At 61.0% G+C, this 17394-nt stretch overlaps 1 protein-coding gene across 2 annotated transcripts in view; it reads left to right on the top strand.

Moving 5' to 3' along the window:
* The window catches only part of Cacna1a (calcium voltage-gated channel subunit alpha1 A), a 180676-nt gene that overhangs the window by 153172 nt on the left and 10110 nt on the right, over positions 1 to 17394 (top strand). The window contains exons 31-39 of one of the 2 annotated variants that reach the window (XM_077105758.1): positions 378 to 461; positions 2812 to 2817; positions 6963 to 7079; positions 7380 to 7445; positions 7615 to 7730; positions 9410 to 9560; positions 10728 to 10855; positions 12995 to 13091; positions 15541 to 15646. In XM_077105758.1, the coding sequence (XP_076961873.1) occupies positions 378 to 461; positions 2812 to 2817; positions 6963 to 7079; positions 7380 to 7445; positions 7615 to 7730; positions 9410 to 9560; positions 10728 to 10855; positions 12995 to 13091; positions 15541 to 15646 (871 nt within the window). The remainder of the gene's footprint in view (positions 1 to 377; positions 462 to 2811; positions 2818 to 6962; positions 7080 to 7379; positions 7446 to 7614; positions 7731 to 9409; positions 9561 to 10727; positions 10856 to 12994; positions 13092 to 15540; positions 15647 to 17394) is intronic. The other variant, XM_077105759.1, reaches the window with a different exon arrangement.

The following is a 17394-nucleotide window of genomic DNA, read 5'->3' on the forward strand; positions in this document are numbered from 1 at the left end:
GACTCACCTGGGTGCAGAGCAGGGCCACCCCTCGGCTGCTGACCTCCTCTGAGTGAAAATGGGTGCTGCTCTTTCCTCTGGGACCTAGTGAGGAGCAGCGACGTCCTCTGTAGAGCAAGTAGGGCTTGGAGAGCCCTCAGAAGTGTGGGAGAGACGGCCTCAGCCCCAGCGGCAGCCCCCTCCCCAGCAGAGGAAGGCCAGGCCTGGAGGCCCCAGGGAGGGGACTCAGCAGAAGCCCTCCAGCAGCCCTAGATTGGCAGCAGGGCCTTTGAGTGGGTGTGACTGTCCCCGGGCACCAGCTGTCCTGCCCCTGGGCCAGCTGGGGGCGGGGCCTGGAGCCCTTCTTGGCATCTCTGTCTTGTGGGTCCCTGTTCTAGAATTATTTCCGCGACGCCTGGAACATCTTCGACTTTGTGACTGTTCTGGGCAGCATTACAGATATCCTTGTGACCGAGTTTGGGGTAAGTCTCCTGCTGGCTTCTTTCTGGGGTCTCCGGGCTGGACTGGGGGTGGCATGGGGGGGTACTGACGTTACAGATTCTGGCAGCCATAGTTGGCTGCGGCCAGTGCTTGGCCAGGACCTCAGGGAGAACCAGGGCGCTTGGGGACAGGGCAGGGAGATGAGGGCATCCAAAGTCCTGACGCGGGCCGCGTACAGGGTGGGCTTCCCTGCCTCTCAAACAATGCGGATAGGTGTGTCAAGGGCCCCAGGCTAGCCCATCCAGACACCCAGTGGGGCCAGAGAGACCCCCTGCTGTCACTTCTCTGCGCAGACCCTCTGCGGCTCACAGGCAGGAGGGCACCCTGGTCCTCAGGCCAAGGCAGGGATGACACTCCCAGGACCCCAGGAGAGTCCCCAGGACACCCACCCTCCTCTGCCCCCGTAGGAGAGGCGGCAGGTCCTTGGTCCCAGGTCCCACAGCCCTTCCTTTGTTCCCAGACCCCAGAGGTCCTGCCCAGGCCCTCTCCTTGGCCATTTGCCAGTGAGCCCAGGCTTGGGGACCCTCGGGAGATGGTGGGGAAGAGATCCTCAAGGGGGAGCAGAAGGGAGAAGAGTGCGGAGGCCGGGGCCGGGTGGGATCGACGGCGCCCTAATAACAGTAAAAATGATACTGACCGCCGGGGACCCGGCTGTGCCAAGCGTCTCCGTGGACGGGCTCCTGCACCAGAGACTCCCCCAGGGGATGACCTTTCCCTGAAAAGGTCAGAGAGGAAGCCACAGGGCAGCAGGGGCCAGCCCACCGTCCCTCCTCCTGACCCCCCCACAGGCACCGCTCACTGGCCTAGGCAAGGGGGGGGGGGGAGAACCGCCCTGGTCACTCAGCCAGCCCCTGGTGACTCTGGGGAGCACCTTGGCAGCCCCAGGGTGTCCCCGCCTGTCACCCAGGAAGGAGATCCTGGGTCCCATCCCCCACCCTCCTTCCAGGAGGCTGCCATGGCCGGGAAACCACAGAGAAGGGGGCGTTGCTGATGTGTCCCCGGCCTGCACACTTCTTTGCCCTCAGCTGCAGCTGAGCCAGGAACTCCCCTCCCCAGCCCTGAGGGTTTTCTCTAGAGGAGTCTCCCTCACCTGCAGGCTTCCCCACCAGGATGTCCCCCAGGTCACTCTTCCTTGGCAGAGAGCGAGGGTCTGGCCTCACCGTCTGACCCAGGGCCCCGCCTGGCAGTCATAACAGCTCACCGCCCCACCGAGCACAGGAGAGCCTGCAACCAATGTCCCTCTGGGTGAGGAGGCTGGGAAGGGCCGCTCAGCTCCCCAGGACAAGTGGAGGAAGTTGGTTGAAACTTCCATTTGCCAGTGAGAGATCTGCAGGGCCGGATGCCCAGCTGTGTGTCCTGTCTGGCCGGAAGGCATAGGGCCAAGATACTAGGACATCGCAGTAGCCAAGGCCCTCCCTACCAGCCACCGGCGCGCGGGCAGCTGTGTCACCTCTCTCCTGTAGAGTGGGCAGACCTGGTGCAACCGATCCCATCAGTTCCTTACATGACTTCCATTCATGCACACATTGAGTGCCTACTGTGTGTAGGCATGGTTATGATGCTGCAGGGGGAAGGGGGTGCAAAACAAAACAGAGCAGTGCGCGGAGCACCTGCTCCCGGAGGACAGGTGTTCTAGGGGAAGCCGCAGCGTTTTTACAGATGAGGACGCTCCACGTGAAATGCTTGGCACAGAGTCTCCTAGGAAACAAACCCTTCCTAACGGTGGTTACTATTATTGTTATTGCTATTGTTGCCGTGGGTACCTGGGCAGTGTGGTAGCCAGCCCTGCATGGTGATATCCTGAGGGGAAGGCAGCAGGGGGTGTCTGGGCCCTCAGGTATGACCAGGTCCCAGCTGTTAGGTCTCAGGGCCCCCCTCTGCCTCCCAGGTAAGGCACCAGGTCTGAGGCCAGAGCCCAGCCACGCTGCGGGCCGGGGGTGGGGGGGAGCCGGACCCCGGGAGGGCAGGTGGGGGGAGGGTGCCGAGCGGCCTGGGGACGGGTTGGCGCTGCGCGGTGGATAATGACTGTTTCTTGTCTTGTCTCTTTCCATGCCTGCTGTTTAAACTGTATATTGGCACAACGCCGTCTGAAAAACTCATCCAATCAAAATGCACTATGAAATTCATTTGTTCATCCATGACGTGGTCTGTGTGTTCATACACCAATGACTTATCTCCCAACCCACCGCCACCACCACCCCCACTCCCCGCCCGGAACCGAAACCCATTGGTTTTTTGGCACTGGTTACAAATCAACCTAAAAAACGCTGAACTCCGCCCCCAACCGCCCCCGCCCGCCCGCCCCCCTCCATCTTCAACATCCGCATCTAGAATCCGGTTGGTGTTACTTCTTTCTGAAGTCTAAATGCCTTACATTAACTGTGAAGCATCTCGCATCCGCACGCATGGCCTGCCCTGGCTTCCTGGGGGTGCCTGTCTCCCCTCCCTCCCCCTCCCGTCTGTCCGTCTCCCCGTCTCCCCGCCCTCCCCTCCCGCTCTGGGTGTTCCTCGCAGGTTCTGGATGGAGGGTTTCCATTCGCGTGGGTTTTCATCATTTGCAGAAAAAGGACTGTGCCTGGCCCGGTGTTCCAACCGGGACCCAAGGGCCGGCCCGCCAGCATCACCCACAAGCAGCCCCCCAGGCCCACCACGCCCAGCCACCTCCCCACACTGCCGCCCGGTTCAGCTCCGGAAGCCCAAACCCACCGCACACCACCTGCCGCCCCTGAATCTCTTCCACTCTCTCCCCTCTGGCCTCCAGCCTCAACCCCTTGCAAGCCCACTGCTCCCCGGCCTCCATCAATAGAGATGCTCCCAGGCCAGCAGGGGAGGCCTCAGGGCGACGCGGCATGCAAGCAAAAACTTAGGGACAGGGAACCCAGAGTGGACAGACTAGGGTCTGGTGGCCAGCTGAGGCTCTCCCTGCAGCCCTGATAGGCAGGTGCGCACGCTGCACCCACACCCAGTAAGTGCTCAGCCAGCGCACACCTGACGCAGGTATGGCCTCTAATTCACACTCTACCCCTCGTCTCTCTATGGCTTTACCTCTTGCACGCACACACACACACATGCACGCGAACATACACAGTCCCTCTCCTATATTACTTCCACCCACCCTGAAGGGCCGCACCCCACCCAGCACACACCTCCTTCATCTCTCCCTCTGACTCCGCCCCTTCCCCTCCCACCTCTGCCCTTCTGCCCATCATCACCAAGGAGCCCCTGAAGGGCCCCACTGGTGGCATTTTGCACTGGATCCCTCCCTGCGGACAGCGCACTCCTCCACCGAACAGGGAATGATCACCAACTGCAAGGTGGGCAGAGCCAGCCACCGTCTCTGCCCCTTGCCTGAGTGAGGTGGGGGTGGCAGGTATTGGTCCAGTAACCCTTGACCTCCACTTGAAATCGTAGCTTCTCTGCAAGCTGAAGGCTGAGCAGCATGAACAAGGTAGAGAGGGGAGAAAAGGGCATGCCAGGCCCCAGGACGGTGGGTGAAAAGGCCCTGGGGCAGGGGAGAAAGCAGGGGTCCTGGCTGCAGGTGAGGGGTGTGGCTGGAGCAAAGCGGCAGAGGAAAGCTAGTGGAAAGCAGGGGAGGGAGGGGTCCTGCCAGGGGACGCTGCTGTGGAATCTTAAGCACCAGGAAAGGTGTGGAAAGGTTGAAGCGGTGATGTGATTTGAAATGGTTGAGATGAGAGCACCTGGCTACAGTGAGATGAGGATGGGCTGGAGGTGGGCACCAGGTCCCAGCAAGAGGTGACAGGTGACAGTGGAGGCACCAGGGAACTGGAGGAGACTGGCTCAGAGCATGGGGCTGGACTGGGCAGGAGGGAGCTGGCCCTGGGAGGAGGATGAGTGGGCATGGTGAGTTTGAGGTCCCCACAGGACCTGGGAGGCAGGCAGCGGGGCGTCTGGAGCTTTGGGCTGAGGTCTGGGCAGGAGGAGGGGTCTGCAGGGGGCAGAATTTCTGTGCATCCCTTAGGCAGGTGGTTCCCATGTCCTTCTGCATGCTCGAGGGACACCAGGCTCTGAGCCGTCACTGGAGAGAGGACCACAAGGGGAAGGACTCCATGCCCCCAGGGCCTGTGGCCAGTGGCAGGGCAGGGTCTGGGGCAAGCTAGGAGGGGGCTCTGGAGGCTCCGTGGGCACTCAGGACGCGGTGCCGGAAGAGACGGGAGGACGAGGGCTGCGGGGACCCTCGCCCCACCAGACCCCACCCCACCTCCCTTGTGTCTCCCCCCTCGGCTCCCCAGGGGCAGCATGCTGTCTGCACGCCTCCCTGCCAGATCCCGCTGCTTCCGCCTGGTGGCAGGCTCCACCTGAGCCCCGAGGCTGCTTCCAGGGCTGCCTGCCTCTGCATGCTCCCGAGTCCACATGTTATGATCCGCCCCATGGAAGGGATGGCTTGCACTCTGGGGGTGTACGGGAGGGGGCTGGGGACACCTGGGCTGTTGGCCCTGTCCCCAGGTGGAGCTGGGTGGCCAGGCAGGACTGGGGTCAGGTCAGGGGCACGGAGGGTGATCTCTGAACCAAGCTGGGGTGGGGCTCTGGTGAGAACTTGGGTGTTCTCACTGTCAGGCCCAGTGTGGTCAGGTAGGGCCCAGCCCCTTTGGCCACCAGGCCTAAGGGCCAGCTGCTGCATCCCACAGAACACCTGACCCTCCAGCCAACCGAGAGGCCTACTTGCCAACCTCGGAAATTCCACTCCCAGGCCAGAGCTACTGACAGACACAGGCCCCATAGCGGGAGTCCCCCACAACCCTGTGCCCCAGAAGCACCAAGTACAATGTCCATGCAATCATTGCCCAAATTGGCACACGCTTGAAGCCGGGAGGGTTGCTGCGATACCTGGGCTCCCCGTATGGGTCGCCCTGTGCCATTCACGGGGTGAAGGCTCAGCAGTGCTAGGCCTTGCCATGGGGCCTGAATCGCGGCTCCCATGAATCCCTTAGGCCAGACTCCAGGTGGGGTCCCCTTAGCAGGAGACCCACTACCCCTCCGCCTCCCACCTGCCGAGTCCCAGCCAGCGATGGGAAGTTTCCATGTCTGCCCGAGGCAGGGATCACTCAGAGGCCACTGAGCCAGGACAGCCAGCACCACTGCTAGAACGAGGGGCCTTGGAAAGCTGCAGGGCATGTGGCCAGCCTCCAGGGCAGCCGTAGGGGTCCAGGCCTGCCCCAAACCAGACGGGTGACCAAATCCTATTTTAAAACGATGTCAACTATTTTTCATAATCAAATAAAAAAAGATGCTACTCAGGCCCAACAAATTAGCTTCACTGGCCAAACAGGTCCATCTGTGATTTCTAGCCGCCCAGCCAGGGTCCCCTGAAGCCTCAGGACGGTCATGTAAACACCTATGAGTTGTGACCACCATTCCCGCCAGCCTCCTGCTCCACTTTTAGCTTGGGTGGGAGGACACAGAGGCAGTGACTAGACAAGCTTTTTTGAGCAAATCAGAGTCCACCCAGGGAGGTCCTGGGGGCAGGGACGGCCCCACCTCCCGGCCCCCGGCACCTGCCCCTTGGTGGGCTGGGGGTTAATTCAGAGCTCACCCGCCCCATGGGAGCTGAGTCGTTCCTGCTTCCCGCAGGCCTGGTCCCGTGACACTCCACCCAGCCCCAGAAGCTGAGAAGCCATCCCTGAGAGGGGGGAAAAGGGCCCCAAATGCATCTTCTCCGACTCAGCGGGCAGCGAGGACTCACCCTGCAGCCGAACAGCCCCAGCTCCCTCCCGTCCTCCCCATTCCCGCTCGCCAAGGGGGTAAGGAAAGATGCTCTTCTGCTTCTCCCCATTGGCTCCAGCCGCTGCTCCTCTTGGCCGTGGGGTGAGGTCAGGGCGGGCAGGAGCGGGTGGGCAGCTCGGCAGGGCAGGGCAGGGCAGGGCAGGGTGCCCGGTGAGTCCCGTGACAGATGCATTTCTGGCTCGGAGCGTAACATGCCCTCGGAACCCGCACATGTCCTCCAGGCCTGAGCGTGCTGGCGCCCCCACCCCGCCCCCGCCCCGGTGTTTGTGCATCGTACACGTGTGATGGGTTCCGCAACTTGACCCGCTTGTGTCCTATCGTCTCAGTGCATTTGGTTGTTGGGAGAAATAAAAACCATCTCGATTTTTTTCCTGATTGGATGATTCGGATATATTTTCTTTTCCTTGATCTTTTGTTATTTCTTTCCCACCCCGTTCCCTTCTCCTCCTTCCCCCTTTTCTTTCCTTTTCCCCACTGCGGGTGGGGCTGGCAGGGAGGGCGGATGCTTTTGAGTTGATGCCTTTCCTTCTTCCCACCCTCTGCCCCTGACTTCCTTCCTTTTTTCGAGTTTTCCCTCTGCACCATTGCATTAATAGTGCTTTCTCTCCTCTCCCTCCTTATTTGGGGTCTGGCTTGCTTTTTTCCTGTTGGTTGGCTTCATGTAGGGGCCTCTGTGAGTGGTGACAGCTCTGAGCTCCTGGGGTGGGTGGATGGTCACCCCTCTCCCTCCATCTCCCCAGAATAACTTCATCAACCTGAGTTTTCTCCGCCTCTTCCGGGCTGCCCGGCTCATCAAACTCCTCCGTCAGGGTTACACCATCCGCATTCTTCTCTGGACCTTCGTGCAGTCCTTCAAGGTGAGCCCCTGCCCCCACCCCTGGCCTAGGGCTCAGAAGCGAGGACTCCTGTGCTCCAGAGGAATCAAACTGGACGTGACTCTGTGCAGGAGCCATCCCGGGATGCCGTCTTCGGGGCTCCTATCTAACTTCCTGCCCCTGGGGTGTCTTCAGAGCTCTGAAGGCCTCATCACAGAGCCCCAGTGACCAGCGCTGGCGGGACTCGGGTGGCCCCCCCGACCAGTCGGGGGCGCGCTGGGACAAGGGAAGGAAATGGTGGGCCGAGGGGCCCAGCACCCCTCACTGCCTTCCCTCCCGCAGGCCCTGCCCTATGTGTGCCTGCTGATCGCCATGCTCTTCTTCATCTACGCCATCATCGGGATGCAGGTGAGCGCGCACTCTAAGGTGTCGGGCCACCCACAGGGGCAGTCGCCCCCGGGCAGGAGCCGCCCAGTGGAGCCCAAATCGGGTGGCAAAGAGATGGAGCTGGCTTCCCTGAAGCCACGGGCTGCGGGGCGGCAGGGCTGGCCCTGGTGGTCACCCTCCCATTCCGCAGGTGTTCGGCAACATCGGCATCGACGTGGAGGACGAGGACAGTGATGAGGACGATTTCCAAATCACTGAGCACAACAACTTCCGGACCTTCTTCCAGGCGCTCATGCTTCTCTTCCGGTGAGAGGGGGGCGTGGCTTCACCCTTCCACGGGTGGGGAGGCCTTCATTCTTCTCTTCCGGTGTGCGTGTGGCGGGTTCTCACTCTTCTCTTCCGGTGAGGAGTGCCCACGTCCATCCCTTCCTGTGGGGAACATGCGCTAATCTCTTAGGCGTCCCACTCTCCTCCTCCCCTTCTGGGGAGGTTTGGTAGGGGCGTGCGGGGCGCAAGGGTCCATGGCAGGGCAGTTGCTGAAGGCCTTTTTCGGGCTTCACCTCACTGAATCCCCCTGACTGCCTCCTGAGGTGGGGACGCTCGAACACCTCATCCGACACTTGAGGAAATTGAGGCTTAGGGCTGTTGAGGTTGATTCTTTGGTGAAGCCTGGCTGCACGTCCTGCATTCCCTAAGCGGAGGTTTATTGAGCAGCTACTGTGTTCCTGGCACTGCCGCACCCCGGGATACGGCAGAGGGAGAGGGAAAACACTTTCTATCCTTTGAAAGTTAATTTTCCCATGAGGAAGACACATAATTGGTAAAGCAATTATAGGAGATCCTAGATGGAGATAAAATTTTAGATCAGGAGGGCATGGGGATTTGGATGTGGTAAGCCCAGTTACTCGGGAGGCTGAGGTAGGAGGATCATAAGTTCGAGGCCATCTGGGCAACTTAGTGAGACCCTGTCTCAAACTAAAATAAAAAGGGCTGGGAATGTGAGTAGCTCAGTGGTGGAGCACCCCTGGGTTCAATCCCCAATACCACACACACACAAAGAAAAAAAAGGAGGAGGAAAGGGGACACAGAAAGAAATAGTGTCTGATGCCCCTTGTAGGAGGTGCCTAGAATGGGTGAATTCAGAGCTGGAAAGTGGAACAGTGGGTGCTGGCAGGGCTGGGGGCGGAGAGCAGGGAGTTACTACTTACAGGGAACAGAATTGGGGAGGGTGAGAAAGTTCTGGGGTGGGCGGTGCTGACAGTCACTAATGGTGTGACAGCAGTTGGCACCACTGTGTGTGTTTCAAAGTGGTTAAAATGATCTATTTAAGAATTTTGCCGCAATAAAAAAAATGTTCATCTAACAACAGAAAGAAGGGAGTGGAGGAGGGCCTGTGGTCACACCTGTCTGGAGGTGTGACATTAGAGGGACAAAGGTGAGGAGGGAGCCATGTGGATGTCAGGAAGGGTGGCCAGGCAGAGGGGACAGCTGGCACAGGGACCCTGTGGCCGGGACACGACTGGCACGTTTGAGGACAGTGAGGGGCCAGCACACCCGGAGCACAGTGACCCAGGGAGAAAAGACTCCCGAGGAGAGTCACCGGGAGGGAGGAGAGCTTTTAGGTTACGCAGATGTCCCTGTGCCCAGTCCGGCCGGGTCCAGCCTGTCGGGTGGAGTGTGGGCCTCAGCTTGCCCCCGTCCTGGGGGTGGAACCCAGCGCCTCGTGTGTGAGCGAGCCCTCTGCCCCTGACGAGCTCCCAACCCAGCACCAGCATTTTCAATAGTCCCCGTGGGCTTTAGAGCTCAGCGAGGAGGAGAATGTCCCACCCGATGTCCTAGGGAGGGGAGGCAGTGGACCTGGGGCTCAGACCATGCCCACCCAGCTCCAGAGCCCGGTGTTTGGCCCACACACGCCCCTTCCCAAGAGGCCTTGGCCTCCAGCCAGAGCCTGGTGCCAGGCCCCTGATGCCCCTCCCTGTCCTCAGGAGTGCCACCGGGGAAGCCTGGCACAACATCATGCTCTCCTGCCTCAGTGGGAAGCCATGTGACAAGAACTCCGGCATCCTGACAGCCGACTGTGGCAACGAGTTCGCTTATTTTTACTTCGTTTCCTTCATCTTCCTCTGCTCCTTTCTGGTGAGTCTGCGGGCGGTGGAGGCCGGGCGGGAGGGGAGGCCGGGCGGGCCTGGACCTCTCTCTGGCTCAGGACCAGATTTCTCTAGGATGAAACCGATCTGCTCCTTCAGGGCTGCTCCCAGCCAGCCTGGGGCTCAGTGAACCCAGGTTTCCCAGTGTGGATCCTGCTGAGCTTGTGGGCACCCCAACTTCCACCCTCTGGGTGCCCCGGCACTAGATGACCATGTCAGCTCAAGGAAAGCCAGGCACAGTGTAATCCCAGCAGCTCAGGAGGCTGAGGCAGGAGGATGGCGAGTTCAAAGCCAGCCTCAGCAGCTCAGTGAGACCCTGTCTCTAAATTAAATACAAAATAGGGCTGGGGATGGGGCTCAGGGGTCGAGTGCCCCCGAGTTCAATCCCAGGTACCAAAAAAAAAAAATGCGTAAGAAAATCAGCTTGAAGGAAGGAGCCTTCTCCTGGCTCAGGGCCTCAGCCGGGCGGGAGGTCCATGGAGCCACTGGGATGGGCCTGGGGGAGGCAGGACATCATGCAGCCAGGAAGCGGAGGGAGACGGAAAAAGAGCCAAAGACCCAACAGACCTCCCGGGCGTGCCCCCAGCCTCTCTACCCCTAGCATCGCCCCACTTCCTGTTTCCACCACCTCCAACACCTCAGTTATGACTTTGTCAGTGGATCAGTCCTTGATGAGGTCCCAGCCCAGGTGACCTAGTCACTTCCCAAGCCCCACCTCAGAACACTGCCGAACACTAGGTTGAGCGTTTGGGGAACATTCCAGATCCAACTGATAGCCCTGTCCCTCCCCGCAATGGGGTGACAGCCAAAAGTGTCACCAGACATTGCTGCCATTCCCTGGGGAAGGCCAGGATCCCCTCCATTGGAGACCCAGGTGGGGAGGGTCTGGGGTCCTCCCAAGCGGTGGTCCCCTTGGTGTGACCCAGCCCCCAGCGCCCCCACCGTCCATCTGTGTCTCTCTCAGTCTCCATTTGCCCTTCCTCCCTCCCCTTCTGCACCCGAGCTTACCCTCGCTGGTCCTCCTTGGGTCAGCGACTGTCTCCTCGGGTCCACTGTGGCTCTCTGTCCCCGGGCCTCTGTGTGAGTTCAGTGGGGTGCATCCGCCAGCCACCCCAGCTCTCTCCCTCCTACTCCCCTCTCCCCCGGGGCCCCACAGATGCTGAACCTCTTCGTCGCCGTCATCATGGACAACTTTGAGTACCTCACCCGAGACTCCTCCATCCTGGGCCCCCACCACCTGGACGAATACGTGCGTGTCTGGGCCGAGTACGACCCAGCCGCTTGGTAAGGGAGTGCCTGGGTCCTCCGGCCACACTGGGGCCTCCTGCCGGAGCTGGGACGTGGGCAGGCGGGTCCTGGGCGCTGGGCCCAGGCTCTGGCAGGGACCCCACCTGCGTCGGTCCAGAGGAGAGAAGGAGAACCGTGACCCTGAACGCCGCGGCCTGAGTGCTCAGGGTCTCACCCCTGCCAAAGCCCAGTCCCCTAGGAAGAGAGGTTTGAGGGAGCCCTGCCGCGCCCTGAAGGGTTAGCGCAGCAGGCCCTGGGAGGAGCTGAAGCCTCCAGTGGACTCCGCTGGGGCGTAGGGGAGAGGCTGGCCCAGCTGGGCAGCCGAGATCTGGCACAAGATGGGAGCCCCCGAAACCCCCTTCAAAACCTGGAGCGAGCTGGCTGCGGTGACGCACGCCTGTCACCCAGCGCTCCGGGAGGCTGAGGCGGGAGGATCGCGAGTTCACAGCCAGCCTCAGCAAAAGGCAAAGTGCTAAGCAACTCAGGGAGACCCTGTCTCTAAATAAAAGACAAAATTGGGCTGGGGACATGCTCAGTGGTCATGTGACCCTGAGCTCAATCCCCAGTAACCATTAAAACAAAAACACTAGAGCGACCGAGGGAGTGGGCCCTTGCCTCTCCATGACCTTGAAGAAAGAGCGTCCAACTCTGGAGACCAGAGGCCACTGCGGGCTGTGGAGTCCCAGCTCAGCCCCCCCATACCTGGATGGGCTCTGAGTGCACTGGACACCAGGCCCTTGCAGACACTCAGAGGCCCCTGGAGCGTCCTGGAGCCCCAGCCATGGGGACTCTAGTGGGGCTGGTCTCGGCACCTGAAAGAGCATTACTGGGACGCCTCGATGGCCGAGTCCTCCTGTCCTCTGGCCACCGCCCTGGCAGGGAGGCCTCGGGGAGGGGGCGGGAGGATGGTCTCTCCAGCCCTGCAGCCCAGGCAAGCCCTCCCGAGGGCAGAGGTGCCGCGGGTTCCTAACTCTTCCTCTTTCGATTTTAGGTCCGACGCTGTCCCCCTCCTCTCTGTCACCAGCCCCCTCAGTGTAGCCCACATAGATTGTGCCCGGAGGCAAGAAGCCGAGGGCTGGGGAGGGTGCGGGTCTAGGACCCCCAGCACAGCCATCAGACCCGCCCGGGGCCCAGTGTCCGAATGTCCCCAGAGACCTCTCCTCTCCCAAGCCTGCGGCAGTCCCTGAGACCAGGAGGTCCAGCCCTGCTGTCCCAGCCCCGCCGCAGGCTGGGGGCGGGTGCGGAGGCAGCCTGGGCGGTGCTCACTAACCCTGTCTTCCCTTTCAGCGGTCGGATCCATTATAAGGACATGTACAGTTTATTGCGCGTAATCTCCCCCCTCTCGGCCTAGGCAAGAAATGTCCTCATAGGGTTGCTTGCAAGGTTTGACTTCCACTAAAACCTGCTAGCATCCTGGAATGAGCGTGGCTTGGGGTCTTCAATATATATATTTCATATATATATATCTCTAAACACAGAGCCATCTCTCTCTTGCATTGAACTAGAAGACGCGTAGGCGACAGAATGCGGCCATGTGGTCGATGAAGCATGGACGCACACTCCTGTGTTCCCTCGGCCATCTCTGCTTGCTCTTAGCTGGCCGCCCATCCCGGGGTCTCCACGGCACCCCAGATCAGCTCCACCTCGGGGTGGGGTGTGACTCTGCACTGCCCCACGCTCCACTCTCCCCTGTACCCCACTCCCAGAGCCCCAGCCCCCTCCCCACCTGGCCCCCTCCCCCTCGGCCCCCTCAGAGACCAGCCTCAGCCAAACCAGAGAATGTCGCCCCCCTTTCAAAATGACCCTGCGAGCGAGGCTCAGCTCCCCGCTGCCCGCCAGGAGACCCCCCTCCGCACCCGCCACGTCCCAGCTCCAACCCAGGTCGAGCCCGACTCTCCCCTGCTCGTGAGCAGTGAAATACTCATTTTTAATCACCTTTTCTTCCATTTTTTTCCTCCTCTTTTCCATTTGTTTGAAATCTCTATTTTATCGTTTCTCTGCATCTTTCTCTATTTTTTCGGCTCGTGTGGTTTGTTTTTTTTTTTTTTTTTGGTTTTGGTTTTGGTTTTTCCTCCGTTCCCCCTCCTCCGCCCCCTCCCTTGGTTCTGTCCCTCGTTTTCTGTTCTGTGCTGCCAGGGGCCGCATGCCTTACCCGGACATGTATCAGATGCTGAGACACATGTCTCCGCCCCTGGGTCTGGGGAAGAAGTGTCCGGCCAGAGTGGCCTACAAGGTAGTCTATCTGTGCCGACTACGGTGTCCAGGCACTGGGGATTTTTCAGTGCTCGACAGAAACGCCCGGCCGAGTCTTCTTCCACCCCCCTCTTTTCTTCTTCTTGTTTTTTCTTTTTCCTTTTCTCCTTGAGTAACTGGCTCCTGCCGTCCCTCTACTCTAAGCAGCACAGTGTTGTCCTTTCTGATGAGTGTCTACGTGCTCTGAGACTCCATTATGGCCGACATGCTGGAGGGAGGGGGGGACACCCAGGTCCCCTGGCGGCCACTGGGTCCCTGGGGAACCAAATTGGACACAACCTGCTTCCAGGGAATCACAGTGGCATCTCTGACCCTAGAGCAGCCCCTGCACCCAGGACAGGACAGGCACCCTGCAGGAGAGAAGGCTAGGCCCTGGCCCATGTTCTGAGCCACCTGAGTCCCCAGGCCCCGGGGACCTTCCACGCACACACCTGAAGCTGATCTCTGACTCAGGCCTTGGGGATCCGATGCTCCCAAGAGCTCCCCCTCCCCTGGAGGTGCCTCCCCAGCCCCCATCCCACGCCACCCATCCCCCAAAGACACCCCAACCGGCCTCTCCATTGTTCCAGAGTGGGCAGGCGGGCCGCAGCTGGACCCCTGGACGGTGGCACACTGACGCAGGCCATGCACGCTGCCTTGGCGGGGCCTGGGGCGGGCAGGCGCCGTGGCCGACCGGGGGGTGCATGCTTGCTGAGGGTGTGAGGGGCTGCCGCCAGGCGGCTGAGCCAGGCCCCAGGCCCCCCCTGGAATCTCCCGTGGCACCCCAGGACAGACGCTCTGTTCCCCCCATTCATCCTGGAGAAGCTCAGGGACATACACCTGCAAGACCCCGTCCCCAGAACAGTCATCCTCTTCCTGTCCAGTCCTAACCCTAACCTTCCCCGTGTCTCCTGTTTGTGTGATTCCCGCAGCCCCCCGCCCCCGCCCTGCCTCCCTCACTCCTCAGTGGAGGCCAGGACAAGCCGCCCGACCTGTCCCCCTCAAGCTCCCCCACCCCACACTGGGGATGGAACCCAGAGTGCCCTGCCTCTGAGCCACACCCGGCCTTCTTGTTCTGAGATGGTCTCACTAACCTACCTGGGCTGGCCTTGAATTTACAATCCTCTGCCTCAGCCTCTGAGCAACTGGGATTATAGGTGTGCACCACCACACCGGCTCCATTTCTCCTGTCCCTTCTCTCAGGGTGTGTGTGGGCACAGTAGAGGGGGAAGGAGACCCCTCGCTCCTCATCTCTATGCAGAGCCTCCAAGGCACCTTTGCACAAACTTAAAAGGGCGCCCTTTCCACTGAACACTTTGTCTGCTGGGAAATCGTTGTAACCCACGGATGTGATCAGACCAAGATACTTTTATGCTAATGAGAGGAACTGTCATATTAAGTATGCAAATCCATGATTTCTGAGATGGGGAGCCCTTTGTGTAGTGTATAACCTGCACAGCTATACACCGAGCCCCTCTCTGTGTTCTTTTATTTTTTTTAATATTTATTTTTTAGGTGTAGATGGACACAACACAATGCCTTTATTTTTATGTGGTGCTGAGGCTCAAACCTGGGTCCCAGGTGTGCTAGGAGAGCTCTAGTGCTGAGCCACAATCCCAGCCCCACCCTCTCTGTGTTTAACCACTACCTCCCTCCCTGACCTGCCCCAGACACCACTTATTCCTTCTCCAGGTTTTCTGTCCCCTACCCTCTTTCCCTGTTTCCTGTCGATGTGTATCAGAAATCCCTGGTGAATCCCAAAGCCCTATCTGTGCCACCTCTGTCTGGGCTGGTGCACACCAGCCTGACACCCCCTCCGTCATCACCCAGCAGGGGACAGAGCCCCTGCCTGGGACACAGGGAATATCATCTTCCCTGGGCCTGGGAATGCCCCACCCCGTCCCCTCCTGCTGCACACAGCCCAGGTCCGGCCATGCCCCCAGATAACACTTTCCACAGAGCTATGAATGAGTCTCGAGATTCCGTCTGCATGCGCCTGTCTGTGCTGTTCCGTGTCACCTCGCTGCATGCTGCGAGGGGCCTGCCCCCTCCCAGAGGAATGTGACCTGTGCCCACCCGGGCTGCCCTGGTCCAGCCGTACAGGGGCGGGGCGGGTGCCTGCGACTGTGGCCGGGGACCCTCTGCTGGCTGCTGCACGTGCTGCTGGACTGGGCTTTGCTCTCTCTGGGGTCAGACGGGGACGGAGCCATCCAGGAGAGCTCTGAGGACGGGCGGCCTGGGAGGGCGGCGGGACGAGGAGGGGCGAGGACGCAGGAGAGCCCCGTGCCCTCCCTGCGGCCACGGGAGGAGACTAGAAAACTCGGGGCTGGGCGTGGGGCCGCCGTGGCCTTCAGAGTTCTCCTGGAGGTCCCCAATGGGGTGGGTGTGGCTCGCCGGGGACCTCAGCGGAGGACCCAAGAGTGACGGCCCTCCCCCGGGGTTCTCTGTAGAGGCTCCTGCGGATGGATTTGCCCGTCGCGGATGACAACACCGTCCACTTCAACTCCACCCTCATGGCTCTGATCCGCACAGCCCTGGACATCAAGATAGCCAAGGGTAAGGGCAGGGCCAACTGGTCGCCCGGAGGGGGAAGCAGGCACAGGGCAGAGATGCCACCCCTTTGTCGCCGGGCAGTCTTCCGCAAACCCTCGGTGTGTCCTGTCATGTGCGCCAGACACCCCTGTAGACAGGGGGGCTCCCCAAGAAGGTTCTGAGGGAAAAGCCTGGGGAGAAGGCTCCGGAGGCTGCAGCCAGGGGCTGCCTCAACCGACCCGGCCTCTGGGGAGAGGCCGGCTCTAGAGCAGAGGCGGGACCCCTCCAGCCTCCTCTCCACGGGCTCCCTCTGTGGGGACCACAGACCCGCGGTCAACCTGAGTTAGTCCAATGTCTGTCACTGTCGTGAAATAACCTGAGGCCGGGAGCCTTATGAAGAACAGCAGCTGGGCCAGGGACAGCTCGGCTCCGCCCGCCATGGCGCACAGGCCTGGGTCGGTCCCCAGCCCCACAAACAAAAAGAAAAGCAGCTTACTTAGCTCCGAGTCTCCTGTGCCACCAGATTAGTGGCTGCGGACGTCCCTGTGTCAGGAGGCGGTTCTCAGATGCCCGAGGGCCCTGAGTTCCACACTTGGGTCTCGGAGGCCGGAGCCCAGGGCTTGGCCAGGCCGGGCTGGTCTCTGAAGGACCCGGAAGAACTTGGCTGTGACTTTATCCAGGAGCCTTCAGTCCCCGGCCACAGGACCGAGGCCGGCCTCTTCGGGGTTCCCTGGAGCCTGCCGTGGGGGTGCCCTGCCCCACGGCACCCACCCCCGCCCCTCCCTGGACTCCCTGAGCTTCCTCTGCAGCCCCTCAAGGCCACAGGGGACAGATAAGCCCCTGTTTTGCAGGTTCTCAGATATTATGTCGCCACCTGTGCATCGCGGAGGCAGGTGGGGGCCCTCTCTGTCCCTCTGCCTCCGTCCCTCTCTTCTCTGTGTCTCTCCAGGAGAATCTGGAAAAGGCCATTCCCCCTGTGTCCTAGATGAGATGCTGGACCCGGGACCTCCTCTTGAGGGACTCAGGCCTCCCCCTGCCCCAGGCCAAGAGGGCAGAGCCGCCACCTGCCTGGGTAGATGTAAACCCACAGCCCTGGCCGCCCCTGGAGGGCGCTGACCCTGATGGGCTGCAGTGGGGTCTCCTGGGGGACAGGAGCTCCGGGCGGGGCAGTAACAGGGGCCAGAGCACCCGGTGGCCACACCGTCCTCCCCGGCACACGGCATTCCCAAGGCAGGGCCGCCCTTGCCTTGTTCTTGGAAGGGCCCCCTGGCCCCGGTGTGACTCAGCAGCCTGGGAGGATAAGACGGGGTCCCAAGTTCAAGGCCAGCCTTGGCACCTTAGCGCGGTCTCAACAGGGGCTGGATGTGGCTCAGTGGTGAGCGCCCGGCTTCCATCCCTGGTACCAAGAAGAAAGAGGAAGGAAGGAGGGGGAGAGCCCTGGCCCAAGCCCCAGAGCCAGCCCGGGGCTCGTCCCGGTCACCATGGCTGGCCAGCCAGAGGGCCAGGTCCCCACCACCCTTCCTCCCACAGACCATGGGGGCCAGCAGCAGCGCTCAGCTGGCCCAGCACAGGGTCCCAGCCGTCCACAAGGGTCTGGGCTCCTGAGCTGGGAGCCTCAGCTGGCCCTGGCTTCCTGGCACCCTGTCTGGGGCCCACACTGGCGACATGTTGGTGGCTCTGAGCAAAAGCATTAGTTGAGCACCTGCTGTGTGCCCAGCCCTGCCCTCGGCATTTGGGATACCACAGGGGAGAGCAACCTCCTGTCCCTGGGC

This window comes from Callospermophilus lateralis, chromosome 1 (assembly GCF_048772815.1).
Source record: "Callospermophilus lateralis isolate mCalLat2 chromosome 1, mCalLat2.hap1, whole genome shotgun sequence".
Taxonomy (NCBI): domain Eukaryota; kingdom Metazoa; phylum Chordata; class Mammalia; order Rodentia; family Sciuridae; genus Callospermophilus; species Callospermophilus lateralis.